Source organism: Scyliorhinus torazame, chromosome 10, assembly GCF_047496885.1.
Source record: "Scyliorhinus torazame isolate Kashiwa2021f chromosome 10, sScyTor2.1, whole genome shotgun sequence".
NCBI classification, from domain to species: domain Eukaryota; kingdom Metazoa; phylum Chordata; class Chondrichthyes; order Carcharhiniformes; family Scyliorhinidae; genus Scyliorhinus; species Scyliorhinus torazame.
In genome coordinates this window covers 46,429,264-46,455,272 of record NC_092716.1, presented here as the reverse complement: position 1 = coordinate 46,455,272, position 26,009 = coordinate 46,429,264, and the positions used below count along the sequence as shown (strand labels likewise).

Sequence of the window (26,009 nt, the reverse complement as noted above, 5' to 3'; positions counted from 1 at the left end):
GCTCCTGGCATTGAAGAAGACACACTTTAAACCATCTTCCTGCCTGCCGGTACACTCCTGCAACTTTGAAACCCGACTCATGACCTCACTACTCTCAACCTCCTGTATACTGGAGCTACAATTCAGGTTCCGAAGCCCCTGCTGAACTAGTTTAAACCCTCCCGAAGAGCATTAGCAAATTTCCCCCCCCCCCGAATATTGGTACCCCTCTGGTCCAGGTGCAGACCATCCCGTTTGTAGAGGTCCCACCGACCCCAGAATGAGCCCCAATTATCCAGAAATCTGAAACCTTCCCTCTTGCACCATCACTGTAGCCACGTGTTCAACTCCTCTCTCTCCCTATTCCTCGTCTCGCTATCACGTGGCACGGGTAACAACCCAGAGATAATAACTCTGTTTGTCCTAGATCTAAGTTTCCACCCTAGCTCCCTGAACTCCTGCCTTACATCCCCATCCCTTTTCCTACCTATGTCGTTGGTACCTATGTGGACCACGACTTGGGGCTGCTCCCCCTCTCCCTTAAGGATCCCGAAAACACGATCCGAGACATCACGCACCCTGGCACCTGGGAGGCAACACACCAACCGTGAGTCTCTCTCTCGTTCCCACAGAATCTCCTATCTATCCCCCTAACTATGGAGTCTCCAATGACTAATGCTCTACTCCTCTCCCCCCTTCCCTTCTGAGCAACAGGGACAGACTCTGTGCCAGAGACCTGTACCCCATGGCTTAACCCTGGTAAGTCGCCCCCCCCCCCCCCAACAGTATCCAAAGCGGTATACTTGTTACTAAGGGGAACGGCCACAGGGGATCCCTGTACTGACTGCTTCCTCCCAGCCCCTCTCACTGTCACCCATCTATCTTTATTCTTCGGAGTAACTACATCCCTGAAGCTTCTATCTATGACCAACTCTGCCTCCCGAATGATCTGAACTTCATCCAACTCCAGCTCCAGTTCCCTAACGTGGTTTCTGAGGAGCTGGAGATGGGTGCACTCCCCACAGATGAAATCAGCAGAGACACTGACGGCGTCCCTCACCTCAAACATTCTGCAGGAGGAACATTGCACTACCTTCCTATCATCCCCTCTGGATTAAAAAAAAGAAAGAAAGAAAGAGCTTACCTGTTATTCACTCCCCTTCTCAGCAAGCACTCACTCAGCAACCTCTGATCATGGATGATCATGCAAATTCAGTATCCCACTCCTGCTTTCTCTCCATACACCTTGATCCCTTTATCCACAAGGGCCACGTCCAGCTCCCTCTTGAATATCCCAACAAACCGGCCCTCACAGCTTTCTGTGGTGGAGAATTCCACAAGTTCACAACTCTGAGAGAAGTTCTTCCTCATCTCAGTTCTGAATGGCTTACCCCGTATTCTTAGGCTGTGACCCCTAGTTTTGAACATCCCCAACATCGGGAATGTTCTTCCCACATCGAGCCTGTCTAGTCCCATAAGGATTTTATATGTTTCGATGATATCCCGCTCATTCATCTAAACTCCAGTGAGTACAAGCCCAATCGATCCAATCTTTCTTCATATGTGTGTCCTGCCATCCCAGGAATGACTCTGGTGAACCTTTGCTGGACACCCTCAATGGAAAGATTATCCTTCCTCAAACTAGGCCACCAAAACGGCACACAATACTCGAGGTGTGGCCTCACCAAGGCCCTTTGTAATTGCATCAAAACATCCCTACTCCTATACTCAAATTCTCCCGCTATGAAGGCCAGCATGCCATTAGCTTTCCTCCCTGGCTGCTGTACCTGCATGCCAACCTTCAGTCACTGTTTCACCATGACACCCAGTTCTCGTTGCACTTACCCTTTTCCTAAACTGCCACCATTCAGATAATCTGTCTTCCTGTTTTTGTCACCAAAGTGGATAACCTCACACTTACCCACCTTTTATTGCATTTGCGAAATATTTGCCCACTCAGCCAGCCTGACCAAGTCACCCTGCAGCCTCTTTGCATCCTCCACACAGCACACAGTGCCACCCAGCTTAGTGTCATCTGCAAATTTGGAGATATTGCATGCAATTCCTACGTCCAAATCATTAATGTATATTGTGAATAGCAGGGGTCCCAGCACTGAACCTTGCGGTATCCCACTAGTCACTGCCTGCCACTCTGAAAAGGACCCGTTTATTCCCACTTTCTGCTTCCTGTCTGCCAACCAGTTCTCTAATATTGTCACAAGTAGGCTTACATTAACAGTGCATGAAGTTACTGTGAAAATCCCCTAGTCGCCACACCCCGGCGCCTGTTCAGGTACAAAGAGGGAGAATTCAGAATGTCCTATTCACCGAACAGCACGTCTTTCGTGACTTATGGGAGGAAACCGGAGCACCCGGAGGAAACCCACGCAGACAAGGGGAGAACGTGCAGACTCCGCACAGACAGTGGCCCAAGCAGGAATCAAGCCCGGGACCCTGGCGCTGTGAAGCAACAGTGCCAACCACTGCTACCGTGCCGTCAATACATTACCCCCAAGTCAATGCATTACCCCCAATACCATGAGATTTAATATTGCTCACTAATCTCTTGTGTGAGACATTGTCAATGAGGGGGGATCTCCTAGAAACCTTGAAAATTTTAACAAGACTAGGTGTGCAGGTCCACAGGTCACTGAAAGGGGCAACACAGGTGGAGAAGGTAGTCAAGAAGGCATACGGCATGCTTGCCTTCATTGGCCGGGGCATTGAGTATAAGAATTGGCAAGTCATGTTGCAGCTGTATAGAACCTTGGTTAGGCCACACTTGGAGTATAGTGTTCAATTCTGGTCGCCACACGACCAGACGGATGTGGAGGGTTTAGAGAGGGCGCAGAAGAGATTTACCAGGATGTTGCCTGGTATGGAGGACATTAGCCATGAGGAGCGGTTGAATAAACTCGGTTTGTTCTCACTGGAACGATGGAGGTTGAAGGCCGACCTGATAGAGGTCTACAAAATTATGAGGGTCATAGACAGAGTGGATAGTCAGAGGCTATTCCCCAGGGTAGAGGGGTCAATTACTAGGGGACATAGTTTTAAGGTGCGAGGAACAAGGTTTAGAGGAGATTTACGAGGCAGGTTTTTTTACATAGCGGGTAGTGGGTGCCTGGAATTCGTTGCCGGAGGAGGTGGTGGAAGCAGGGACGATAGTGACATTTAAGGGGCGTCTTGACAAATACATGAATAGGATGGGAATAGAGGGATACGGACCCAGGAAGTGTAGAAGATTGTAGTTTAGTCGGGCAGCATGGTCGGCACGGGCTTGGAGGGCCGAAGGGCCTGTTCCTGTGCTGTACTTTTCTTTGTTCTTAGACAGGGTAGATGCGGGAAGTATGTCCCCGATGGTAAGGGAGCCCAGAACCAGGGGTCACTGTCTAAGGATACAGGGTAGGCCATTTCAGACTGGGATGGGGAGAAATTTCTACACCCAGAGAGCGGTGAGCCTGGGGAATTTGTTACCACAGGAAGTAGTTGAGGCCAAAACATTGTATGTTATCAAGAAGCAGTTAGGTATAGCACTTGGGGCAAAGGGGAATCATAGGATATGGGGGGAAAATGGGACTAGGCTATTGAGTTGGATGACCAACCATGATCATAATGAATGGCGGAGCAGGCTCGATGGCTGAATGGCCTCCTGCTCTTATTTTCGATGTTTCTATGTATCTTCACTTGAGGATTCATCGGTATTGCTGAAGACTACCATGCTCACACTTGTGGTCATTGCAAATAACCATTTTAAAACCTAGCAGAGCAACAGAGATCTGTCTCTATATCGATGAAAGTGATATAAAATTGGACAACGTTTTATAGAACTTGGACAATACCCTTGAAAAAGGCAATGGGCTACTGATTGACTTGTTTTGGTTTGCTAGATGACAAACTGACGAGATAACATCAAAGGAAATTCATGTAAATCCTTCATTCTCATTAAAAAGGTGTTGGGCTTTCTTTCTCTCCATGGTAGTTTATATTTATTTGTCAGTATTATTATTTCTTTTTTCTTGTTCCTTTTCTGCACTTGTTGTTAGTTTAATATATTGTTTAAATAACGGTCAATGTACATTTTGTTACAAAGTTGTAAAAATGGAAAATTCTTTTTGATCAAAAATCTTTAATAAAATATATATATTTTTTTAAAAGGTGTTGGGCAGTGATCGGTTCAAATGGCTGGTAGTGTTATTTTATGGGACTTACCAGCCCTCAAGTTGGTTTAAACTGTTGGCCTATTGAAGTGCATGGATGTGTACCAAGGTTTGTGTGACTCAACCCAATAATTTGTATCATCAGACTGGATGCTGGTTGTTAATAGGAAGGGACAGAAAATGGCGGATCTACTTAAGGCTCTTTTGGTCCAGCCTATTTTTATTTTAGGACAAGGAGGAGTGGAGTACTTTCCCAGTGAATTTGATCTCCCCACCCCAACTTTCCTTGCATTGCAGGTTGCTTTGAAGGAAATACTTGTCTTTGTTTTTAGGCGAATGTTATATTGCATGGTACAGGCAGTCTAAAAAATATCTCACATTTAAATTATTCTATTCAAATTTGATTTCATCAGAGTCACTGGAGTTGCATCACCTGGACAATGAAATGCAAGTGCGTGCATGTCAAAGCCTGGCACAAGGATTATCCTGGGGTCCGTATGAAGGTTCGATAAACAGCAGTAACAAAAGAACCCTGGAAAGTGATAACTCGGTAGGATGTAATTTGTTTTGTGTACTACAGTTCATATCGTTTTTTAAAAAAAGATGCATTTATGTGGCAAGAAATTAATTCTGAAAGCCTGAGCTTTGCTGACATAGAATAAGTATTGTCAATTATGCTTTATATAGAAATTGTTTTATACTTCATTGGTTCTCCTTGATTTTGACTCATTATCTCCAACAACTACAAAGCAGTTGTCATTTGCTTTGTATTGGCAACTAACCAATGAACACCTGAGTATGCTATGGTCAATAAATTAATTGTGCTCATCAAAGGAAGTTGCTCAAAATGCTGGTGTTTCCATTATAGTTGAAATTGACTATTTTACTGTTTTATTTCCAGTTGAATTAATTTCAGTTGATTAGTTTGCAACCTAGTTCCTATTGTCTGATGCAGAGCATGGTAGCTGCTCACAATTTTGGCATTCAGTTTCCAGTCACGGGGTGTAGGAAATAACATGCTCGTGGTGGAAGGGGTGTTTTTCTGCGGTTGAACCGTTGTAACAGTATAATGGAGAACTTCCGTTCAAAGAATACAATTGCAGGTCTTGTCGCAGTGCAGCCTTCTTTGCCATTATTGAATTTTGACCAGCCCCTTTGACTCAAAGTGCTTTGACCTTTTCACTGACCTCATGAGTTGAAGTTGCATTGGTATAGCATGGATTTGTTTTTCTTGACAAGTTTTTATATAAATCATATTCAAAAGTTGGTTCAACATGTCAAATGCACTTTAAACTGAAATATACTTCTGTGCCAGAATGGAACAATACATTGCTTCACTTGAACTATTATAGCATTGCAATCTCTCAAAAGTCTAATGTAATGGTAGTCAAAATGCTGATTACAGTCCAGATTTCAAGAACAGGAACTTGATTTTCCGACCGGCGGGAAGCTGCTAAATCACTTAAAAGTGATTATCACTGCATTGTACATTGAACAGGAAGGCATAGATTTTCTCAATCTGCTGAGGAATAAGACCTATTGCATATGCTGATTAAGGGTGAACGTAAAAAGTACTGACACCAATGTTAATTGCATTGGAAATACTTTTAAAAGTCCTAAAGAAGGCCAACCTTAACTTTTTTTAATATCCTAGGACCTCGCGTAGCACGCATGCACTATTCAATTTTGGTTTGTTGTATAAAAGTGGTGAATCTACAATTCAATTTTCTCATTGGTTAATTTCTTTCTTGCTATTTAAAAACAACATTAATAATTTAATCCTCAATGGTCCCAGTTAAATGAAGATACTTTGGATCCGCACATCATTAGTTAACTATGTAATCTGTGCAAATGAGCACAGGATCATGAAATCACAGCATTGTTATAGTACAGAACGAGGCCATTCAGCCTATCATGTCGGCACTGGCTCTCCGTAGGATCAATTTACCAAGTACTTCTCACCTGTCTTCCTCCTTGTAGCTCTGCCCATGCTTCCCTTTCAGATAACAAGAGCTCCCTCTTTAATGACTCAATTGAACCTATCTCCACCCCATATTCAGAACAAGGGGGCACCGATTTAAGGAAATTTGCGACATGAAAAAAAGCCTTTTCACACCGAGAATGCTCAGGATCTGGAATGCACTGTCTGTGAGATGATATACTGTATTTAGTAAAATAAATGCATTTTACTTACTTGCCACAGTTGCATAAATGTTAGGAAGTAAAAGCTTCACTTCAAAAATACAGTGCACAAAATTAATTTTAGCACATTCTGATTGATGTTGACGAAAGTTAAAACATTTCAGGATGGGATAGAGTTATATGATTTACAGTGATTAAATTTTACATTCTAATACATAGGTATAGCTCAATTTAAGAAAATGATATAAAACAATAATTGAGTGTTTGATTAATCATGGCGACCAATCCCTATTAATTACCACAAACTCAGAAGGAAATCCCTACAGATGAAAACCAAATTAACCCATCTTTCCCAGTCATGTTACATGTAACATTCGTCATGTCTCAAATTACTTGTATTTGTATCTCAATATGCTTTTGAAATAAAGCATCTAATTTGTCATTGAATTAATCAAAACTATGTGCTTCACCATCTCTTTGAGCATGTTTTACCACTCACTCTCTGAAGTGACGTTGCTGCAGCCTACTTTTGAATTTACTCTCCTTAAAGCACCAGATAATGCCTTCTGGTCCCACAGCTCATTGTTTACATTATCTTTCCCCATCCTAAAAATGGCATTTTGTGCTTTCTCTCAACATTCTATATTCCAGTGAGACCATGTGCAATTTACATGATCACGTCTCATAATCCAGCTCCTCCCATCCCTCCGTCATTCTGTTACTTTCATCTATGTCATCTCAATAGCTGCAATATCCTTTTTGTACTGTATGCTGTATTCTAAGTGGGATTCCAACAATGATATATAAAGGACAGCATTACCTGATTATTTTGGCTCCGTATTGACCCTAATGCATTCCAATTATTTTTTTTTTGTAGTGTAGGAGCTGTTGGTTTAATTGCTGGGTCCTTCAAATTCATTGAGCTCATTTGTTACATCATCACATAAAACTCACAAAATTAGATTGATTAAAATGGCCTTTTCATAAATCCATATTCAATATCTCCTTTGCCCTTATTTCTATCCAAATGCAGTCCTAATCAATTCAGTGACAGTTATTGGTCACTTTACTAAACTATTCAGTCGCTTCGCACTAGTTCCACACAGATAGTATTTCCATAACTTTACCCATGATGGATCTTACGATATGTAGTTTACTGCGTCACTTCCACTTTATTTCGAATTTTGTCTTTTCCAGTATTCAGTGATCTGTGGAAGATTTGTGCCAGAGCTTCTGTAATTTCTTCCTTTAGTTCTTCAGATGCACCTTAATCAAGCCCTGAGATTTAAGTGCTGGGTACAGGAGGTAATTTGGCCTCTCAAGCCTGAGTTACAATTCAGTGAGATCATGGCTGATCTGTGACCCAACTCTATATGACCCACCTTCGCCCCAAATCTCTTGTTACTTTAATTAAACAAATCTATCAATCTCACTTAAAAGTAACATTTAATCCAGCATCAATTGCCATTTGCAAAAGAAAATTAAGGAACTTTCACCATCCTTTGTGTGTAGAAGTGTTTCCTAATTTCACCTATCAGATTTTAATGTTTAGTCTATGCCCCCTAGCCCTAGACTCTGTAACCAATAGAAATACTTTCCCTTTAGCTACCTATCTGTGCCCCTTAATATCTTGAAAATTTAATTAATCACCCCTTAACAGTCTAAATTCCAGGGAATACAGCCCAAGTTTAATCTTTGGTGTCTCGGTATCATTCTGATAAATCTACGTTGCTCTCCCTCTAATACTAGTTTATCCTTCCTAAGCTGTGGTACCTAGAACTGCTCGGAGGACTCCAGATGTGGTCTAATCATTCCTTATATATGGCTGAAGTATAAATTCCATCCCCTTTTATTCTAGCTCTCTAAAGGCCAGCATTCCATTAGCCCTATCGATTATTTTCTGAACCTGCTGAGAACATTTTAATGATCTCCCAAATTAGCTTTAGGTCTCCATTGTTTCGAGCTTTCCATCGTTTACAAAATGCCCCATTGTATCCATTTTTAGATTGTTACAATCCCAGTTGAATAACTGGACATAAAGATTCCAAAAGTTACAACTGTAACTTTTACTTTTTTTAAATAAAACATTGAGGAACAGAGTGACAGGACTGTTAATTAGTTTTTAACAACAGGAGGAAAAAATTAAACGTGAAAAGGTGGATTATTATACAAAACTCCTTTACTCTCCCTTATCTTAACAATTACACAGAGATTTTAAGATTAACATAGATTACACATTACATTTTAAGATACAATGGTCTCATTAACACAAAAAGCACACGATGACTGTGGTCAAATACACACATTTCTCTCTGAACCTAAATGAATGTCTGTTGAGTTCTCAAAATCCCCCCAGATGATTCTTGCACCGTGAGCCACCTTGTCTCACTGAACTCTGGCTTCCACACAAGTGAATTCAAATCCTGCTTTCAAAATTGACACTTCCAAATCTTCTTTTAAATTATGCTTTCCCTCTTGTTTCTGTCAATGTTTTGCTTTCGGGTTTTACATCTTGCCATTCAGGTTTCCTTTGTCTTAAAGGCTTTTACACAAACTCCGAGGTCCAGCTACCGATTTCAAATAATATCTCCCAAACTATAGTAATTTCTTACAAATCTTAGCACAACTCCAGATATCTTTTTGGCCTCTCATAATCTGATGCATTTTACTGAACAATAATTCATTCCGGTTCCCAGTTTCCTCTGTTCTGTTAACTCCAGACTTCTTGGAAACTTATCTTCACTTCTCTAGTTTCCTTAACTCAGATTTCAAACATATTTTCTTAATCATTACTCCATAGTATGGCTTTTCTTTTAGCAAGGCAGGGAGAGATGTTCCCTCTTTAGCCTTCTAAAACCGACTGCTTCTCGCAGAGCTGTGAGAGCTGTCTTCTCTCGCATTACCCATCTTCAACTGCCCTGGCTTCTAGTTGAAACTAAGGACAAAGGAAAGCCCTTTCCTCTGGAAAGTGGCCCTCCATTGCTTAGTAACAACTTCTATTTACTCTTCATACTGTAACCCTCTCTAAGCACAATAGAATCACAGTTGGAGTTGAAACCAACCCCCACACATCCAAACACTTTTTTCCAACGTGAATCGAACTATGGGTTTTACCCTTCCAGGCACAGAAACATTATATAAAACCCACTTAAATTATACCTTATTTCTAATGTTTACCAATGCAAATATTAATTCCTTAAAATTTCCTTTTCCTAACAAGATCTAAAATGGATGATCTCACATTTTCCTACATTGAATTTTATTTTTCATAGTTTTTGTCCATTCACTTAATCTATCCATTTGTCTTCATAATTTGATCCTTCCATTTACACTGTTTACAATGCTACCTACCTTTAGTCTCATCAACAAACTTTGATATGTGGATTCTATCCCATCAAACACAGTGAATAATTGAGACCCCAAGACAGATTCTTACAGGATCTGCCTTACAGGATCTGCCAATCAAACTACCTGCCCACTATGCTTGTCTCTTGCCGTTTAACCAGTTTCCAACCAATTTTGCCTTCAATTCCTTGAGCTTCACATTTAGCTAAGGATCTCGTATGAGGTACTTTATCAAATGCCTTTTGAAAGTCCATATAAATAATGTCTACAGACATTCCTCTGATGACTATTTTAATCACCTCTTCAAAAAAAAATGGATTCATATTTGTCAGGCATCATCAACCCTTGTGCCTGCAGCTGACCAGTAGCCATTCTAGTAGCAACGAGGATAGTGTCACAACTTACCTCTGCAGCATGCTGTAAATCTTTCCAAATCAGATCAGTTGACTCCTTTCTTGCTTGAAAGCTGAGGCAAGAAAAACTTAGTGCAGACTATGTACCATCATTTATCATGCCCTCGTCTGATCCCGTTTTCAGTGGCTTCACTCAATCTCAGACTTTTGTTTTTCCTTTAATATAAAATAAATCATTACTTCTCTTGCCATTTTACAGAACAGCTACATTCCAGACTTAGTTTGTGTCATCCTTGAGGCATGACTCAGTTATTTATCTTCCAATGTGTCTCTGAAATGTACTTAACTTTTCCAGTTCCAATGCTAATTCACCACAAAGTTTGGGCAGTTACAAGATGTTTTCCATTGGCTCTTTTGTCAAACCAGTATTATTTTGGAGTAAGTTCCATTTCTGTCTTTCTTTCTCGGCATGGTCAACCGCGTTGAAAACATCCTGTTAAATTATTGCTACGCCGTGACCGCAAGAACCCTCATAGTGGACTTTTTTTGAATAACTGATGAATAATCCGAGTGAATAATCCTTCCCCGCCCCCAGGGAAAAAAAGCAGTTAATCACGCAGCATGTGAAACTTCCTTGAGTTTATTTAATAAACTGTTAGCTATGTGGCTTTTATGCTATACATTTGATTCTCTGCAGGAATAGATCATCCCATGTTGGCAGAAACTTTAGCAATTAGCAGCAACAATCCACTTTTTTATATGTCTAGTCATCTTCCCTTCTCCAGGCCATCCCTCCCACATTTCCCACCACATCGCCAGTAAGTTTACATCAATGTCACATTGCTCAATCTGTCATCCTGTCTTTATGCTTTCTGAATTATAAACATCAAAAAGTTTACTGAAATGAAGTCAAAATAAAATTAGATCAATGAATATGCAGTAATTAGAGTAGCAAGTTTAATTTTTTTTATAAGAGGAACAGAAATTTGACTGGACTGTGATCTCCTGGCTTCACTGCATGGGGCTCCAAAAGGAAAAGTCCTTTCCCCATTCTTGGAAGCTGTGACTATTTGGAATTTATTTACATTTGACCACCGGACATGGGGTGGCTGGACGGCAGCAGTGAAGTATTTTGAGGAGGTGAGGGGCAGGAGAGACCTTGGAAAATAGTCGCTCACAGACTGACTCCATGTTGCTCAGACACCAGGTGAGTTGCAAGGTGCTGTTTGTGGGTGGATGAATGAAACCTTTGGAGACAAATCTGTGGGGACGTTTTGTCCTTTTGTGAATTTAATTGTGCATTTAGAATGTTATTTTTAGAGGTATGTGATGGGATGGATGAGTGTAGATCTGTTGTGAAAGTGGTATCTCTGTGAATGTATTGTTTGTGTTTCAGTGTGATGGGGAGAAAGTGCTTCAGTGGAATCTGTGCAGAGTGTGGACAAAATTGCAATTGTGGAAAAGTAAAGAACATCACAGACACTTGGACATTTAACCAATGAGGAAAAAGACACTGCTTTGATAAGCAAAGAGCAGATAGCAGATGCATCAGGCATGTCAAACGATTTTAATATCTCTTTTGAGACATTTTGGGAAAGCTATATTCCAATTAGCAAACAATCACATTTATGAAAGAGGTGCTTGGAATGAATTTACTGAAATTGAACTGTTGCATAGAAACATGGAAAATAGGAGCAAGAGTAGGCCAATCGGCCCTTCAAGGCTTCTCCATCATGCATATTATGATCATGGCAGATCATCCAACTCAATAGCCTGATCTCTCTTCTCCCACCCTCCCCATATTCTTTGATCCCCTTTTCCACAAGTGCTATGTCTAACTGCTTCTTGAAATCAGCGATTTTGCCTCAAATGCTTTCTGTGGTTGTGAATTCCACAGTCCGACCACTCTCTGGGTGAAGAAATTACTCCTCATCTCAATCCTCCATTCTAAAATAATATCGCCTAACAAAATGTAATTTTTTTTCTCTCCAATATATAGTTCATTGTAACTTACCAATAGTACTATTATAACATTTATAAGCTCGGTAATGTTCACAAGTCCTATCTTTTTCGGAGCGCGTCAAAGTGAGGGATGCTTATGTTTGAGAATGGAGTTCTTGCTATTTTAAATATGCAGCGCTGCCAATCGGCACCTCTAGATCAGGATAGCATCACCAAATGTTGAGTAAAGGTCCTTCTACTTTTCCCAACCATGTGCCTCAGCCAGAACCAGTTCGATAATATCATCATAGAATCATCATAGTATTTACAGTGCAGAAGGAGGCCTTTCGACCCATCGAGTCTGCACCGGCCCTAGGAAAGCACCCTACCCAAGCCCACACAATCACTCTATCCCCGTAACCCAGTAACCCCACCCAATCTTTTTGGACACTAAGGGCAATTTAGCATGGCCAATCCACCTAACCTGCACATCTTTGGACTGTGGGAGGAAACCGGAGCACCTGGAGGACACGGGGAGAACGTGCAGACTCCACACAAACAGCGACCCAAGCTCAGAATCGTACCTGGGACCCTGGAGCTGTGAAGCAACTGTGCTAACCAATATGCTACCATGCTGCCCAATATGACATTGTTTTTCCCACCCTAATATGTGATTTCTTTGAAATTGTGAGGAACTGGATTGAGATTCCCAAATCCACTTAATTTGGGCTCCTAATGCCAGCTGTCGGGAGAAGACTGACCATGACACATCTCACCTGTAGTCACCTGAAGCAGAATGCAAGCTTCTGTTTCCAGGTCTGGAAGCGCTGCAAGAGCGGGAAAAATACTATTTTTTCCAAAATAGTATTGCCGTCCCAAAAAAAGAAAATTGACTGAAAATCAAATTGCCACAAAGTTCCTCTGGTAGGCAAGAAAAGCCAGCTCTCATAAGCATGACAATGACCCATGTTCAATTCCGGCCTTGGGTGACTGTGTGGAGTTTGCACTTTCTCCCCGTGTCTGCGTGGGTTTCCTCCGGGTGCCGGCCGGTTCGTCACAAAGTCCAAAGATGTGCAGGTTAGGTTGATTGGCCATGCTAAATTGTCCCTTAGTGTCCAGGAATATGTAGGTTAGGTGGATTATGGGGATAGGATGGGGTAATGGGCCTAGGTAGGGTACTCTTTTCAGCGCAGACATGATGGGCCAATTGGCCTCCTTCTGCATTGTAGGGATTTTATTTTTTTTAAAGTTGGATTTCTGTGGATATTCTGCTCATGTGGAGCTGTGAAACCTATTTATTCTAATGTCCTAAATGAGAAATTGCAGTTGATGCTTAGTCTTCAGGTTCTGGGGGTGAACAAATTACTTCCTTAAGATGAACAATGTTAATAGTCTGGAATTGAACATTTTCAATTTTGGATAGACAATGTTGGGATCAAGAATTTCTGCCAAGAGATAGCATGACTAGGTACAGAATATAGCTTTCAAATCTCTGAAAGTGACTGCTGGAAAAATGCATCTCCTCCCTAAATCTTATTAAAGTGCACTAGAGGAATATATCTCTTTGCTCACATGAGATGTCCTGTGGCTTTCTGTTCATAAAAGGCTAGTAGAAATTTCATCTCCTCTGATCTAGATTTAAACTCTAGTCCAACCAGCAACCGACCTGTTGTGTAACCCAATTTTATATTCACAGCATTGATAGCTTATTCTTATTTATGTGAGCATCAAATTGCACCTTTCGTGCAGATAGTTCCACATGCCAAATAGTTTGCCTCTTGGGATTTCATCATAAACATTTTGGACAATATAGAAAGACAGGGAAAAAATTTAACACTTTAAACTATAAACCGTTAGCTTGTATGATAATGTTCATCGAGTATGAAAAACATCAAACTATATTTCCCCTTGGATGTAATTTAATATAAATTCCGGTCAAATGAGTGTTTCTGATAAGAGAAAGTTGTTAAACTGGTAATTAATGTAACCACACAGTTGTCTGGTCTCTGAGAACCTAACATGATTACATTAAAAAAAATCTATATTTCTGAGTTCATTAAATGTCCTGTTCATCATCATCTTGAATTAAATACAGATTAACCCTTATCTCTCTAGTCTGAGCTTTATCTCCCTCAGGCGCCATGCTTCTGGGAGGCTGTTGGTACACCAAGTCGAAAATGATTGATTTCTGGCTGATACACATTCATTTCCAAGATTTTAACTTCTATCTACATATTTGTTGATTTCCGCTAGTGTGCTTATCTTTGTTTTATATAATGAGCAGCAGTATTTTCGGTCCAGTGAGGACTGAACTACAGTGAGGTAGCTGAATTAATACTCATCAATCGGTTGATTAATAAAGATGCACACATTTTTTCAACTTCCATTTTGTTTTAAAAATGCATTTCTAATGCAGGGCTGATATTTGAAGAAAGTTAACCCCTTTTGATCAAAAATAAGTTTCAATTCGAGAATTAAATAAGATTGAGAAATAACACTTTATCAAAAGTGCTTCTGATCTAGAGTCACGCACCTGAAAATAACTCCATTCACTGTAAAGAACATTGGAGCATTGTAAGGCTATGAAATATGCTATATTAACGCAGGCTCTTTCATTCTCCTCTTTTTCATACTATAATTTGCTTGAACTCCATGCTGCTTGTTTGTACTAATGTTATGTTAAAATGTTAATGTAAAATGTTATAGTTTAAAAATGGCTGTTTTGGAAGATAATTTAATTTTTAAATTGTTAAATGATCAACTTTGGAAGTCAGATTGAGCTATTCTGTGCATTGGCACCCTGTAGTCTATCTGCTGGAAATAGCTTTTCAATGGATTGTTATTCTGGCACGATTGTTGGAACCAGTCACAGCTACAGGACTGTTTCAGCCTCAGTTTAATTCTGCGGTGCTAAAATATTCTTTCAAGCCATCTTTCCTGCTAGGTCTGAGTTACTCTCAGTCATAACAGGTCCTGTTAATCTATACAAACCCTTATCAGCTACTTGAAAGTTTCCAAACTATCACTGCAAAATCATTGGGTCAAGGGCAAGAGTCAATAGGCCTGTGTAGCCACAGGAAAAAAATGAGCTGCTGAGGAACAAAACGGGCTTTGATACATTAGTCTGTAGGATTTTAAAATAACTTTGAAACATTTCACTTTTGAAAAAAATATGTTCTTAAGGTCATCAGTGACCTCACTGACCCTCCAATGAAGCAAGTGAATAAAATGTATTTTATTTTAACTAAGTCAAAGAGCTGAGGAAAACATGCAGCCTTTAATAAACAAAGGTACCGTTGGACTTTCTAAAGCAGCTTGTTAAATGCTTGTGCTGTAATCCCCATTAAATTGAAGAGCACGTGTCATGTTTCAATTAGAGGGTTCTCCATTTTTCTTCAAATCATTTTAATAGTACTTGCATTGAAAGAAAATCAGTGGGGTAAAATTAATTGTTGAATTCTTTTTGCAATCGAGTCTTATTCAGCATATTTTTTGATATTCTGATTGTAGTTGGGATAGCAAATGGGAAGCTTCAAATCAACCAGAGCCAAACTGGAATATTGAAAACTTTCGCAAACAAACTTGCTTGGCTGCCCATTTTGACATTCATTAAACTTTTCATTACATATTAAAATATGCTGCCTGTTTTCTATTTCTTCAGCGCAAATAATAAAATGATTTTATTGATTTTTCTTGTCCCAAGTGCTGAAAAAAATTGCATTTCCACACATTTGGAACGAACTACAGACATGGCATTGTGGGTCTCGCTTAAAAATAAATACATTTGTCCTGTTCCAGCATTTTTTTAAACATGCTGTTGTGTGAAGTTTTGTCCACATTCAAATGTGCGATCAAATTTAGTAGAAACTGGCTGAGCATCAGTTAATCTTTTTGTCAATTAATCCTTTCGAAAATCTGACTGCTGTCATTATCGATTATGTAAATGGTGTTTCCTTAGGTTTGAGCTCATGAATGGTATCAAATTCCATTTCTAGTTGGTGGATTACCATACTATGTTGGCCACCACTTCAGCAGCCAAGAAACATTTGCTACAGCAGACAGCAGTTCTTCTGGGAGCTATAGGTCTTGTGTCTTTAGGGGCTATGGGGCTGATTTAGCTCACTGGGCTAAATTGCTGGCTTTTAAAGCAGACCAAGCAGGCCAGCAGCACGGTTCAATTCCCGTACCAGCCTCCCCGAACAGGTGCTGGAATGTGGCGACTGGGGACTTTTCACAGTAACTTCATTGAAGCCTACTCGTGACAATAAGCGATTTTCATTTCATTTCTTTCCCTGCTATTTTATCCCTTCCCCATTTTTTCTGAAGACATTGATTTCTTGATGGTGTGAATCATAGAATTTACAGTGCAGAAGGAGGCCACTCGGTCCATCGAGTCCGCACTGGCCCCTGGAAAGTGAAGTTTAAAAAGGTGTTGGGCATCCTCTGCTGAAGTGACCAATGTTAGCATGTACTGTGTCAGTGAGGTTAGCAGGCAATTCAGTGGTAGGAGGCCACCACATTTATGTCTTATGATTTATATTTGTTCCAGATACATTTTCTTGCTCTTTTCCAATGGAAAAGACCATTTTCAAAGACATAGCATAATTCCCTGTGAACTGAACTGAAATGGCAGGCTGCAGTTGCTGTGAACGATAATCCTTGCTACTCAGGACGCCCTCCATCATGTTCTGTGGCACTACCACTGTGCTAAATGGTATAGACTTTGAACAGATCTAGCAACTCAAGACTGGGCCGCCATGAAGCGCTGTGTGCCATCAGCAGCAACGGAATTGTACTCGACCACGATCTGCAGTCTCATGGCCTGGCATATCCCCCACTCTACCATTACCACCATGCCAGAGGATCAAACCTGGTTCATTGAAGAGTGCAGGAGAGCATGTCAGGAGCAACATCAGGCATGCCGAGCGGCATGGTGGTGCAATGGTTAGCACTGCTGCCTACGGCGCTGAGGACCAGGGTTCAATCCTGGCCCCAGGTCACTGTCCATGTGGAGGTTGCACATTCTCCCCATGTCTGCATAGGTTTCACCCCCACAACCCAGAAATGTGCAGGGTAGGTGGATTGACCATGCTAAGTTGCCCCTTAATTGGAAAAAAATAATTGGGTACTCTAAATTTATTTTTTAAAAATCAGGCATGCTGAAAAATGAGTTGTCAACTTGGAGAAGCTACAACACAGGACTACCTGTGTGCCAAACGGCATAAGCAGCAAGTTATGGACAGAGTTAAGCGATTATACAAAAAACGCATCAGATCTAAGCTCTCAGTCCTGTCACATCCAGCTGTGAATGGTAGGCAATTAAACAACACACTGGAAGAGCAGGCTCCACCAATATCCCCATCCTCAATGATCTTGCAATTGTGTCTTTCCTATAAATGCTGTGATTAAGAACCTGCCTCCACTTCATCTGATAAAGGAGCAGCGCTCCCAAAGCTTGTGAATTCAAATAAAACTGTTGGACTTTAAACTGGTGTTGAGAGACTTCTTAGTGTGCCCACCTCACTCCAGCGGCGGCATCTCCACATCGAACAAATGCCCCGCTCAAGATTCAGAGGACCCTCGTTGCGCAGCGAAGAAAAAGATGGTGGACCTCACCGTGTCATCGACGCCCTCTAAATGCCAACAGAGCAATTAATGGAGTTCGTCGTTGGTGAATTCAAGAAGCGCAGGCAGGCAATACGGGAGGCGATTAAGTATGTGCCTGTCAGGCAGGGAGGAAGTGGTCGAGTGAGGGACCGTGGTTTACTAAAGTAGTTGAATCACTTGTCAAGAGGAAGAAGGAGGCTTATGTAAAGATGAGACGTGAAGGTTTAGTTAGGGCGCTCGAGAGTTACAAGTTAGCTAAGAAGAACCTAAGACAGAGCTAAGAAGAGCCAGGAGGGGACATGAGAAGTCTTTGGCAGGTAGGATCAAGGATAACCCTGAAGCTTTCCATAGGTATGTCAGGAATAAAAGAATGACTAGGGTAAGAGTAGGGCCAGTCAAGGACAATAGTGGGAAGTTGTGCGTGGAGTCCGAGGAGATAGGAAAGGTGCTAAATGAATATTTTTCGTCAGTGTTCACACAGGAAAAAGACAATGTTGTCGAGGAGAACACTGAGATACAGACTACTAGACTAGAAGGGCTTGAGGTTCATTAGGAGGAGGTGTTAACAATTCTGGAAAGGGTGAAAATAGATAAGTCACCTGGGCCGGATGGGATTTATCCTAGGATTCTCTGGGCATCTAGGGAGGAGATTGCTGAGCCTTTGGCTTTGATCTTTATGTTGTCATTGTCTGCAGGAATAGAGCCAGAAGACTGGAGGATAGCAAATGTCGCCCCCTTGTTTAAGAAGGGGAGTAGAGACAACCCCGGTAACTATAGACCAGTGAGCCTTACTTCTGTTGTGGGCAAAATCTTGGAAAGGTTTATAAGAGATAGGATTTATAATCACCTAGAAAGGAATAATTTGATTAGGGATAGTCAACACGGTTTTGTGAAGGGTAGGTCATGCCTCACAAACCTTATTGAGTTCTTTGAGAAGGTGACCAAACAGGTGGACGAGGGTAAAGCAGTTGATGTGGTGTATATGGATTTCAGTAAAGCGTTTGATAAGGTTCCCCACAGTAGGCTATTGCAGAAAATACGGAGGCGTGGGATTCAGGGTGATTTAGCAGTTTGAATCAGAAATTGGCTAGCTGGAAGAAGACAAAGGTGGTGGTTGATGGGAAATGTTCAGACTGGAGTCCAGTTACTAGTGGCGTACCACAAGGATCTGTTTTGGGGCCACTGCTGTTTGTCACTTTTATTTTTTTATTTTTTAAAATAATTTTTATTAAAGGTTTTCATAAAATATCAATAACAAAATGAGAAAGAAAAAAGAACCCAACAGGGTTAAGTACAAAACACAATCTAAAAAAGCAACCCCCCCAAACCCCTCCACCCCCTGTACATAAATAATAAATTAACATTAACACCCCGACTTAACGCAACTTAACACCCCCTCAGACCCTCCGGTGTAAATAACATGAACAAAAATAAAGAAACCCCCCCCCCCCCCCCGAGCTGCTGCTGCCATTGACCAATGTCTATCGTTCTGCCAGAAAGTCTAAGAACGGTTGCCACCGCCTAAAGAACCCTTGTACCAACCCTCTCAATTTCACCCTCTCCAATTTAATGGACCCTGCCATATCGCTGATCCAGGATTCGACACTTGGGGGCCTCGCACCTTTCCACTGAAGGAGAATCCTTCGCCGGGCTACCAGGGACGCAAAGGCCAGAAATCCGGCCTCTTTCGCCTCCTGCACTCCCGGCTCCTCTGCCACCCCAAATATTGTGAGCCCCCAGCCCGGTCTGACCCTGATTCCTACCACCCTCGACACCGTCCTTGCTACGCCCTTCCAAAATTCCTCCAGCGCTGGGCATGCCCAGAACATATGGGTGGGATTTGCTGGGCTCCCTGAGCACCTAACACACCTGTCCTCACCCCCAAAGAACCGGCTCATCCTTGTCCCGGTCATGTGTGCCCTGTGCAGCACCTTAAACTGTATGAGGCTGAGCCTCGCGCACAAAGAGGAAGAATTCACCCTCCCTAGGGCATCTGCCCACGTCCCCTCTTCGATCCCTCCCAACTCCTCCTCCCACTTACCTTTCAACTCCACCGCCGAGGCCCTCCTCATCCTCCTGCATCACCTGGTAAGTTTCCGAGATCTTCCCCACTCCCCCCCCCCCCCCCCCCCCCCCCCCCCGAGAGCACCCTGTCCTGTACTGTGTGTGGCAGTAGCCGCGGGAATTCCACCACCTGCCGTCTGGCAAACGCCCCTTACCTCTAAGTACCTGAAGGTGTTCCCCGGGGGGAGCCCATACTTCTCCTCCAGCTCACCCAAGCTCGCAAACATCCAGTCCACAAACAGGTTCCCCAACTTTCGTATCCCTGCCCTGTGCCACCCCGAAAACCCTCCACCTGTTCTTCCTGGGACGAACCGGTGGTTCCCCCGTAATGGGGTCCACGCCGAGGCCCCAACTTCCCCCCCCCCCCCCCCCATGCCGCCTCCACTGCCCCCAAATTTTGAGGGCCGCCACCACCACCGGGCTCCTTGGAGGGAGCGGCGCCGTTGCCAGCGCCCCCAGACTCGTACCCACACAGGACGCCGTCTCCAGCCTCTTCCATGCAGCCCCCTCCCCTCCATCACCCACTTGCGCACCATCGTCGCATTGGCGGCTCAGTAGTACCCACAGAGGTTGGGCAGCGCCAGCCCCCCCCATCTCTACTCCGCTCCAGGAACACCCTTCTCACCCTCGGAGTCCCTCGCGCCCACACAAACCCCATTATACTCCTGTTAACCCGCCTGAAAAAAGCCTTCGGGATAAACACGGGGAGGCACTGGAACAGAAACAAAAACCTTGGGAGCACCGTTAATTTGATTGACTGCACCCTACCCGCCAAGGACAGCGGCAACGCGTCCCACCTCTTGAACTCCTCCTCCATTTGCTCCACCAGCCTGGTAAAGTTAAGCCTATGAAGGGCCCCCCAGCTCCTGGCCACCTGGACCCCCAAATATCTGAAGCTCCTCTCCGCCCTTTTTAGTGGGAGCTCACCAATCCCCCTCTCCTGGTCCCCTAGCTGAACTACAAGCAGCTCGCTCTTCCCCATATTGAGCTTGTACCCCAAAAAGTCCCCAAATTCCCTAAGGATCCTCATTACCTCTGGCATTCCTCCCACCGGGTCCGCCACATACAGCAGCAGGTCGTCCGCATAAAGCGACACCCTATGCTCCTCCCCACCCCACACCAACCCCCTTCAGTTCCTCGACTCTCTCAGTGCCATAGCCAGGGGTTCAATCGCCAGTGCGAAGAGCAGTGGGGACAGGGGACACCCCTGTCTCGTCCTTCGGTGCAACCGAACGTACTCGGACCTCCTCCTATTTGTGGCCACACTTGCCATCGGGACCTCATACAACAGCCTAACCCACCTTGCAAACCCCTCCCCAAACCCGAACCTCTTCAGCACCTCCCACAGGTACCCCCACTCTACCCTATCGAAGGATTTCTCAGCGTCCATCGCCACGACTATCTCCGCCTCCCCCTCCCTCGCCGGCATCATGATAACGTTCAAAAGCCTCCACACATTCGCGTTCAACTGTCTCCCCTTCACAAACCCTGTCTGGTCTTCATAGATGATCTGCGGCGCGCAATCCTCAATCGTGGCTAAGACCTTCGCCAGCACCTTGGCATCTACGTTTAGCAAGGAAATCGGTCTGTAAGACCCACATTGCAGGGGATCCTTGTCCTGCTTCAGGATCAAGGAGATCAGTGCCCGGGACATCGTCGGGGGGGAAAAGCCCCCCCCCCCCTCCCTTGCCTCATTAAAGGTCCTAACTAACAGCGGGCCCAATAGGTCCACATATTTTTTATAGAATTTGACCGGGAAACCGTCCAGCCCCGGTGCCTTCCCCGCCTGCATGCTTCCTGTCCCTTTGATCAGCTCCTCCAGCCCAATCGGGGCCCCCAGTACCGCTACCAGTCCCTCTTCCACCTTTGGAAACCTCAATTGGTCCAGGAAACGGCCCATCCCTCCCTCCTCCCGTGGGGGCTCGGATCGGTACAATTCCTCATAGAAGTCCCTGAAGACCCCATTGATGCCAGCTCCACTCCGCACCACACTCCCTCCCCTGTCCTTAACTCCCCCGATCTTCCTAGCTGCGTCCCGTTTCCGAAGCTGATGCGCCATCCCTTCCTCAGGCTCTTCCGCATACCTCCTGTCTACCCTCACAATCTCCCCCACCAGCCTCTCCCTCTCCCCCTGCTCCCTCCGCTCCTTGTGGGCCCTAATGGAGATCAGCTCTCCCCTCACCACCACCTTCAGTGCCTCCCATACCATCCCCACTCGGACCTCCCACTTGTCGTTGGTCTCCAAGTACCTCTCTATACTTCCTCGGACCCGCTCGCTCACCTCCTCGTCCGCCAACAGCCCCACCTCCAAGCGCCACAGCGGGCGCTGGTCCCTCTCCTCCCCATCTCCAAGTCCACCCAATGCGGGGCATGGTCCGAAATGGCTATTGCCGAATACTCTGTATCCTCTACTCTCGCTATCAGCGCCCTACTCAAAATGAAAAAGTCGATTCGAGAATAAGCCTTATGGACATGTAAGACGAATGAAAATTCCCTAGCCGCCGGCCTTGCAAATCTCCAAGGGTTCACCCCTCCCATTTGGTCCATAAATCTCCCGCGCACTCTAGCCGCCGCCGGCTTCCTACCCGTCCTAGACCTGGAGCGATCCAGTGCCGGATCCAACACCGTGTTAAAGTCTCCCCCCATTATCAGGCTCCCCACTTCCAAGTCTGGGATCCGACCCAACATACGCTGCATAAAACCCGCATCGTCCCAGTTCGGAGCATACACATTGACCAGTACCACCCTCTCTCCCTGCAACTTACCACTTACCATTATGTACCTACCTCCATTATCTGCCACAATGCTCGACGCCTCGAATGACACCACCTTTCCCACCAGGATCGCCACCCCTGACTTACCCACCCTTTCCTCAGTCTTACCTGGTCTGCCACCTTCAGGTGTGTCTCCTGGAGCATAACCACATCCGCCTTAAGCCCCTTCAGGTGCGCGAACACGTGTGCCCGCTTAACCGGCCCATCAGTCCCCTTACATTCCAGGTTATCAGCCGGATCAGGGGGCTACCCGCCCCCCTCCCCCGCCGACTAGCTATGACCCCTCCTCGGCCAGCCACGCGCCCGCACCCCACACCAGGCCCGTTCCCCACGGCAGCATACCCCCGTCTCGACCCCCCCCCCACTCGCTCCAGCTCCTCCTTGACCTTAACAGCAGCAACTCGATTCCCCACCCCCCACCCTCCCCGGCTAGGACCCATCCTAGCTGGTTTACTCCCCCCATTGCACTTCCGCAAGTCAGCTGACTCCTGCTGACCCCGGCCACTCCCGCCTCCCCTTCGACACCTCCCATTGTGTGGCACACCCTCCTCTCCCGCTCCTCATCGACAGGCTCTCCCCCTCCCCCCTCCGTTCTAAGCGCGGGAAACAATCCTCGCTTCCCCGCCCCCCCCCCCCCCCCCCCCCCCCCGTCTTCGGCACGGGAAAAAAGCCCGCGCTCTCCACCTACCGGGCCCTGCCACCAACCAAAACAGTGCCCAACCCGCCCCAACCCGAAAGAGAAAAACACAGAGAAAAAGAAACCCAAAACAATGCAAAGGCCCCCCCCCCCGGGCGAACACAAATAGGCATAACATATCCACCGCAGTCCCCAATCGCCCATCCCGAACCTCAGTCTGTGTCCAGCTTCTCGGCCTGAACAAAGGACCACGCCTCCTCCGGAGACTCAAAATAATGGTGCCGGTCCTTGTAGGTAACCCACAGTCGCGCCGGCTGCAACATGCCAAACTTCACCCCCTTCCTGTGCAGCACCGCCTTCGCTCGATTGTACCCGGCCCTCCTCTTCGCCACCTCCGCACTCCAGTCCTGATATATCCGAACCTCCGCGTTCTCCTACCTGCTGCTCCTCTCCTTGGCCCACCTGACCACACACTCCCGATCGCCGAATCGATGGAACCACACCAGCACCGCCCGCGGAGGCTCGTTAGCCTTGGGCCTCCTCGCCAACACTCTATGGGCCCCTTCCAGCTGCAGGGGCCCCTGGAAGGACCCTGCTCCCATCAGCGCGTTCACCATGGTGACCACATAGACCCCCACGTCCGGCCCCTCCAGCCCCTCCAGGAGGCCCAGAATCCGCAGATTCTTCCGCCTCGACCGATTCTCCATCTCCTCGAACCACTCCTGCCATTTCTTGTGGGGGGGGTGGGGGGGGGGGGGGGCCTTGTGGAGTGCCTCGTGCGCCTCCACCTTTACCGCCAGGCCTAAGATCTCGTCCTCATTGTCAGAGATCTTTTGTCGAGCCTCTCGGATCGCCACCCCCTGGGCCGTCTGTGTCTCCAGCAGCTTATCAATAGAAACCTTCATCGGCTCTAGCAGGTCCGTTTTAATCTCTCTGAGGCAGCGCTGGATACCCTCCTGTTGCTCCTCCGCCCACTGCCTCCACCCTGCCTGGTCTCCGCCCGCCGCCATTTTGTCCTTCTTCCCCCCCTCCTTTCTGGTCCACCACCACCTTTTTTGTGGCCCCGCTCGTAGTTAAAGCCATATACTGATGGGGAGCTTTTATTAACTCCTTCCCACACCGGGAAACGTCGAAAAAGTGCCCTTGGGGGCCCTGAAAAGAGCCCAAAAGTCCGTTTTTGCGGGAGCCGCCGAATGTGCGACTTAGCTCCGCAACTGGAAATCTCGAGAGGGAATCCTTTTGGCAGTGTTCGCTTCACCAATCTGCCCCAAAATGTCTGTGAAAATTCGAGTAAGTGCCAGACGGGAGCTGCCGAATGCGCGACCTACTCCTCCATGGCCGCCACCGGAAGCCTCGTCCCCGCTTCTTCAATGGCCTTGGTAGATCTCTTTACAGTTGTTTCCTCTGCTGCTAGAATTCACCTTTATTAGAGGCCCTCAAGTCAGGTTGCAGCTTTAAGCTTGCCCTTCCCCGCCTGCATGCTGGAAGAGGCTCCTCTTTCCCCTGCAGTTACAGACAAATCTTTTACTGTTTCTGCCGGGTCTGGTTAACCAAAAGACATAACATTCCTGGGGGACACTGTCAGGGGAATGTTACAGTCTTCTTCCCACACCGGGAAATGTCAAACAAATGCCAGGGGGGCCCTGTAAAAGAGCCCAAAAGTCCATTCCAAGCGGGAGCTACCAAATATGCGACCTAGCTCTGCACAGCCGCACCCGGATGTCCGCTTGTCACTTTTATAAATGACCTGGAGGAGGGCGTAGAAGGATGGGTGAGTAAATTTGCAGATGACACTAAAGTCGGTGGGGTTGTGGACAGTGCGGAAGGATGTTGCAGGTTACAGAGAGACATAGATAAGCTGCAGAGCTGGGCTGAGAGGTGGCAAATGGAGTTTAATGCAGAAAAGTGTGAGGTGATTCATTTTGGAAGGAGTAACAGGAAGACAGAGTACTGGGTTAATGGTAAGATTCTTGGCAGTGTGGATGAGCAGAGAGATCTCGGTGTCCATGTACATAGATCCCTGAAAGTTGCCACCCAGGTTGATAGGGTTGTTAAGAAGACATACGGTGTGTCAGCTTTTATTGGTAGAAGGATTGGGTTTCGGAGCCATGAGGTCATGTTGCAGCTGTACAAAACTCTGGTGCGGCCACATTTGGAGTATTGCGTGCAGTTCTGGTCGCAATACGAAGGATGTGGAATCATTGGAAGGGTGCAGAGGAGATTTACCAGGATGTTGCCTGGTATGGAGGGAAGATCTTATGAGGAAAGGCTGAGGGACTTGAGGCTGTTTTCGTTAGAGAAGAAGGTTAAGAGGTGACTTAATTGAGGCATACAAGATGATCAGATAGGGTGGTGGCTAGCATGAGGGGACATAGCTTTAAATTGAGGGGAGATAGATATAGGACAGATGTAAGAGGTAGGTTCTTTACTCAGAGGGTAGTAAGGACGTGAAATGCCCTGCCTGCAACAGTAGTGGACTCGCCAACATTAAGGGCATTTAAATGGTCATTGGATAAACCTATGGATGATAAGGGAATAGTGTAGATGGGCTTTAGAGTGGTTTCACAGGTCGGTGCAACATCGAGGGCCGAAGGGCCTGTACTGCGCTGTAATGTTCTATGTTCTAAGGTGGCAGTAGCTCCTTTTCGCGGGATGATGGAAAGGGGTGGAGCAGCGACTGGAGTTGCAGGACGCAACGATTCAGGAGGTGGCGAGGGTGGTCTTGGATCGCAGCCATCAGATTGTCTCTTTAGAGGCAGAGTTAACAATGCTGTCAGGGGCCCGCAACGTTTTGAAGGCCAGGGTGGACGATCAGAAGAATCGATCCAGGTGTCAGAACCCAAGGATAGGTGGACTACGCTGCCGTATATGTGGCAAAGGTGTTTGGGAAGCTTGTCGGGGAGGGAGTTTTTGCTAAACCCCCTGAGGTGGATTGGGCCCACAGGTTGCTGCACCAAAGCCGAGAGCCACAATTGTTTGGCTGCATAAATATTTGTAGAAGGAGTGA

The 26,009-nt window shown here is 45.3% G+C and overlaps 1 protein-coding gene across 6 annotated transcripts in view; it reads left to right on the top strand.

Moving 5' to 3' along the window:
- zfpm1 (zinc finger protein, FOG family member 1) overlaps positions 1-26,009 on the top strand; it is a 292,105-nt gene that overhangs the window by 207,615 nt on the left and 58,481 nt on the right. For all 6 annotated transcript variants that reach the window (XM_072518070.1, XM_072518072.1, XM_072518067.1 and 3 more), the window contains one exon: positions 4,553-4,689. In XM_072518070.1, the coding sequence (XP_072374171.1) occupies positions 4,553-4,689 (137 nt within the window). The remainder of the gene's footprint in view (positions 1-4,552; positions 4,690-26,009) is intronic.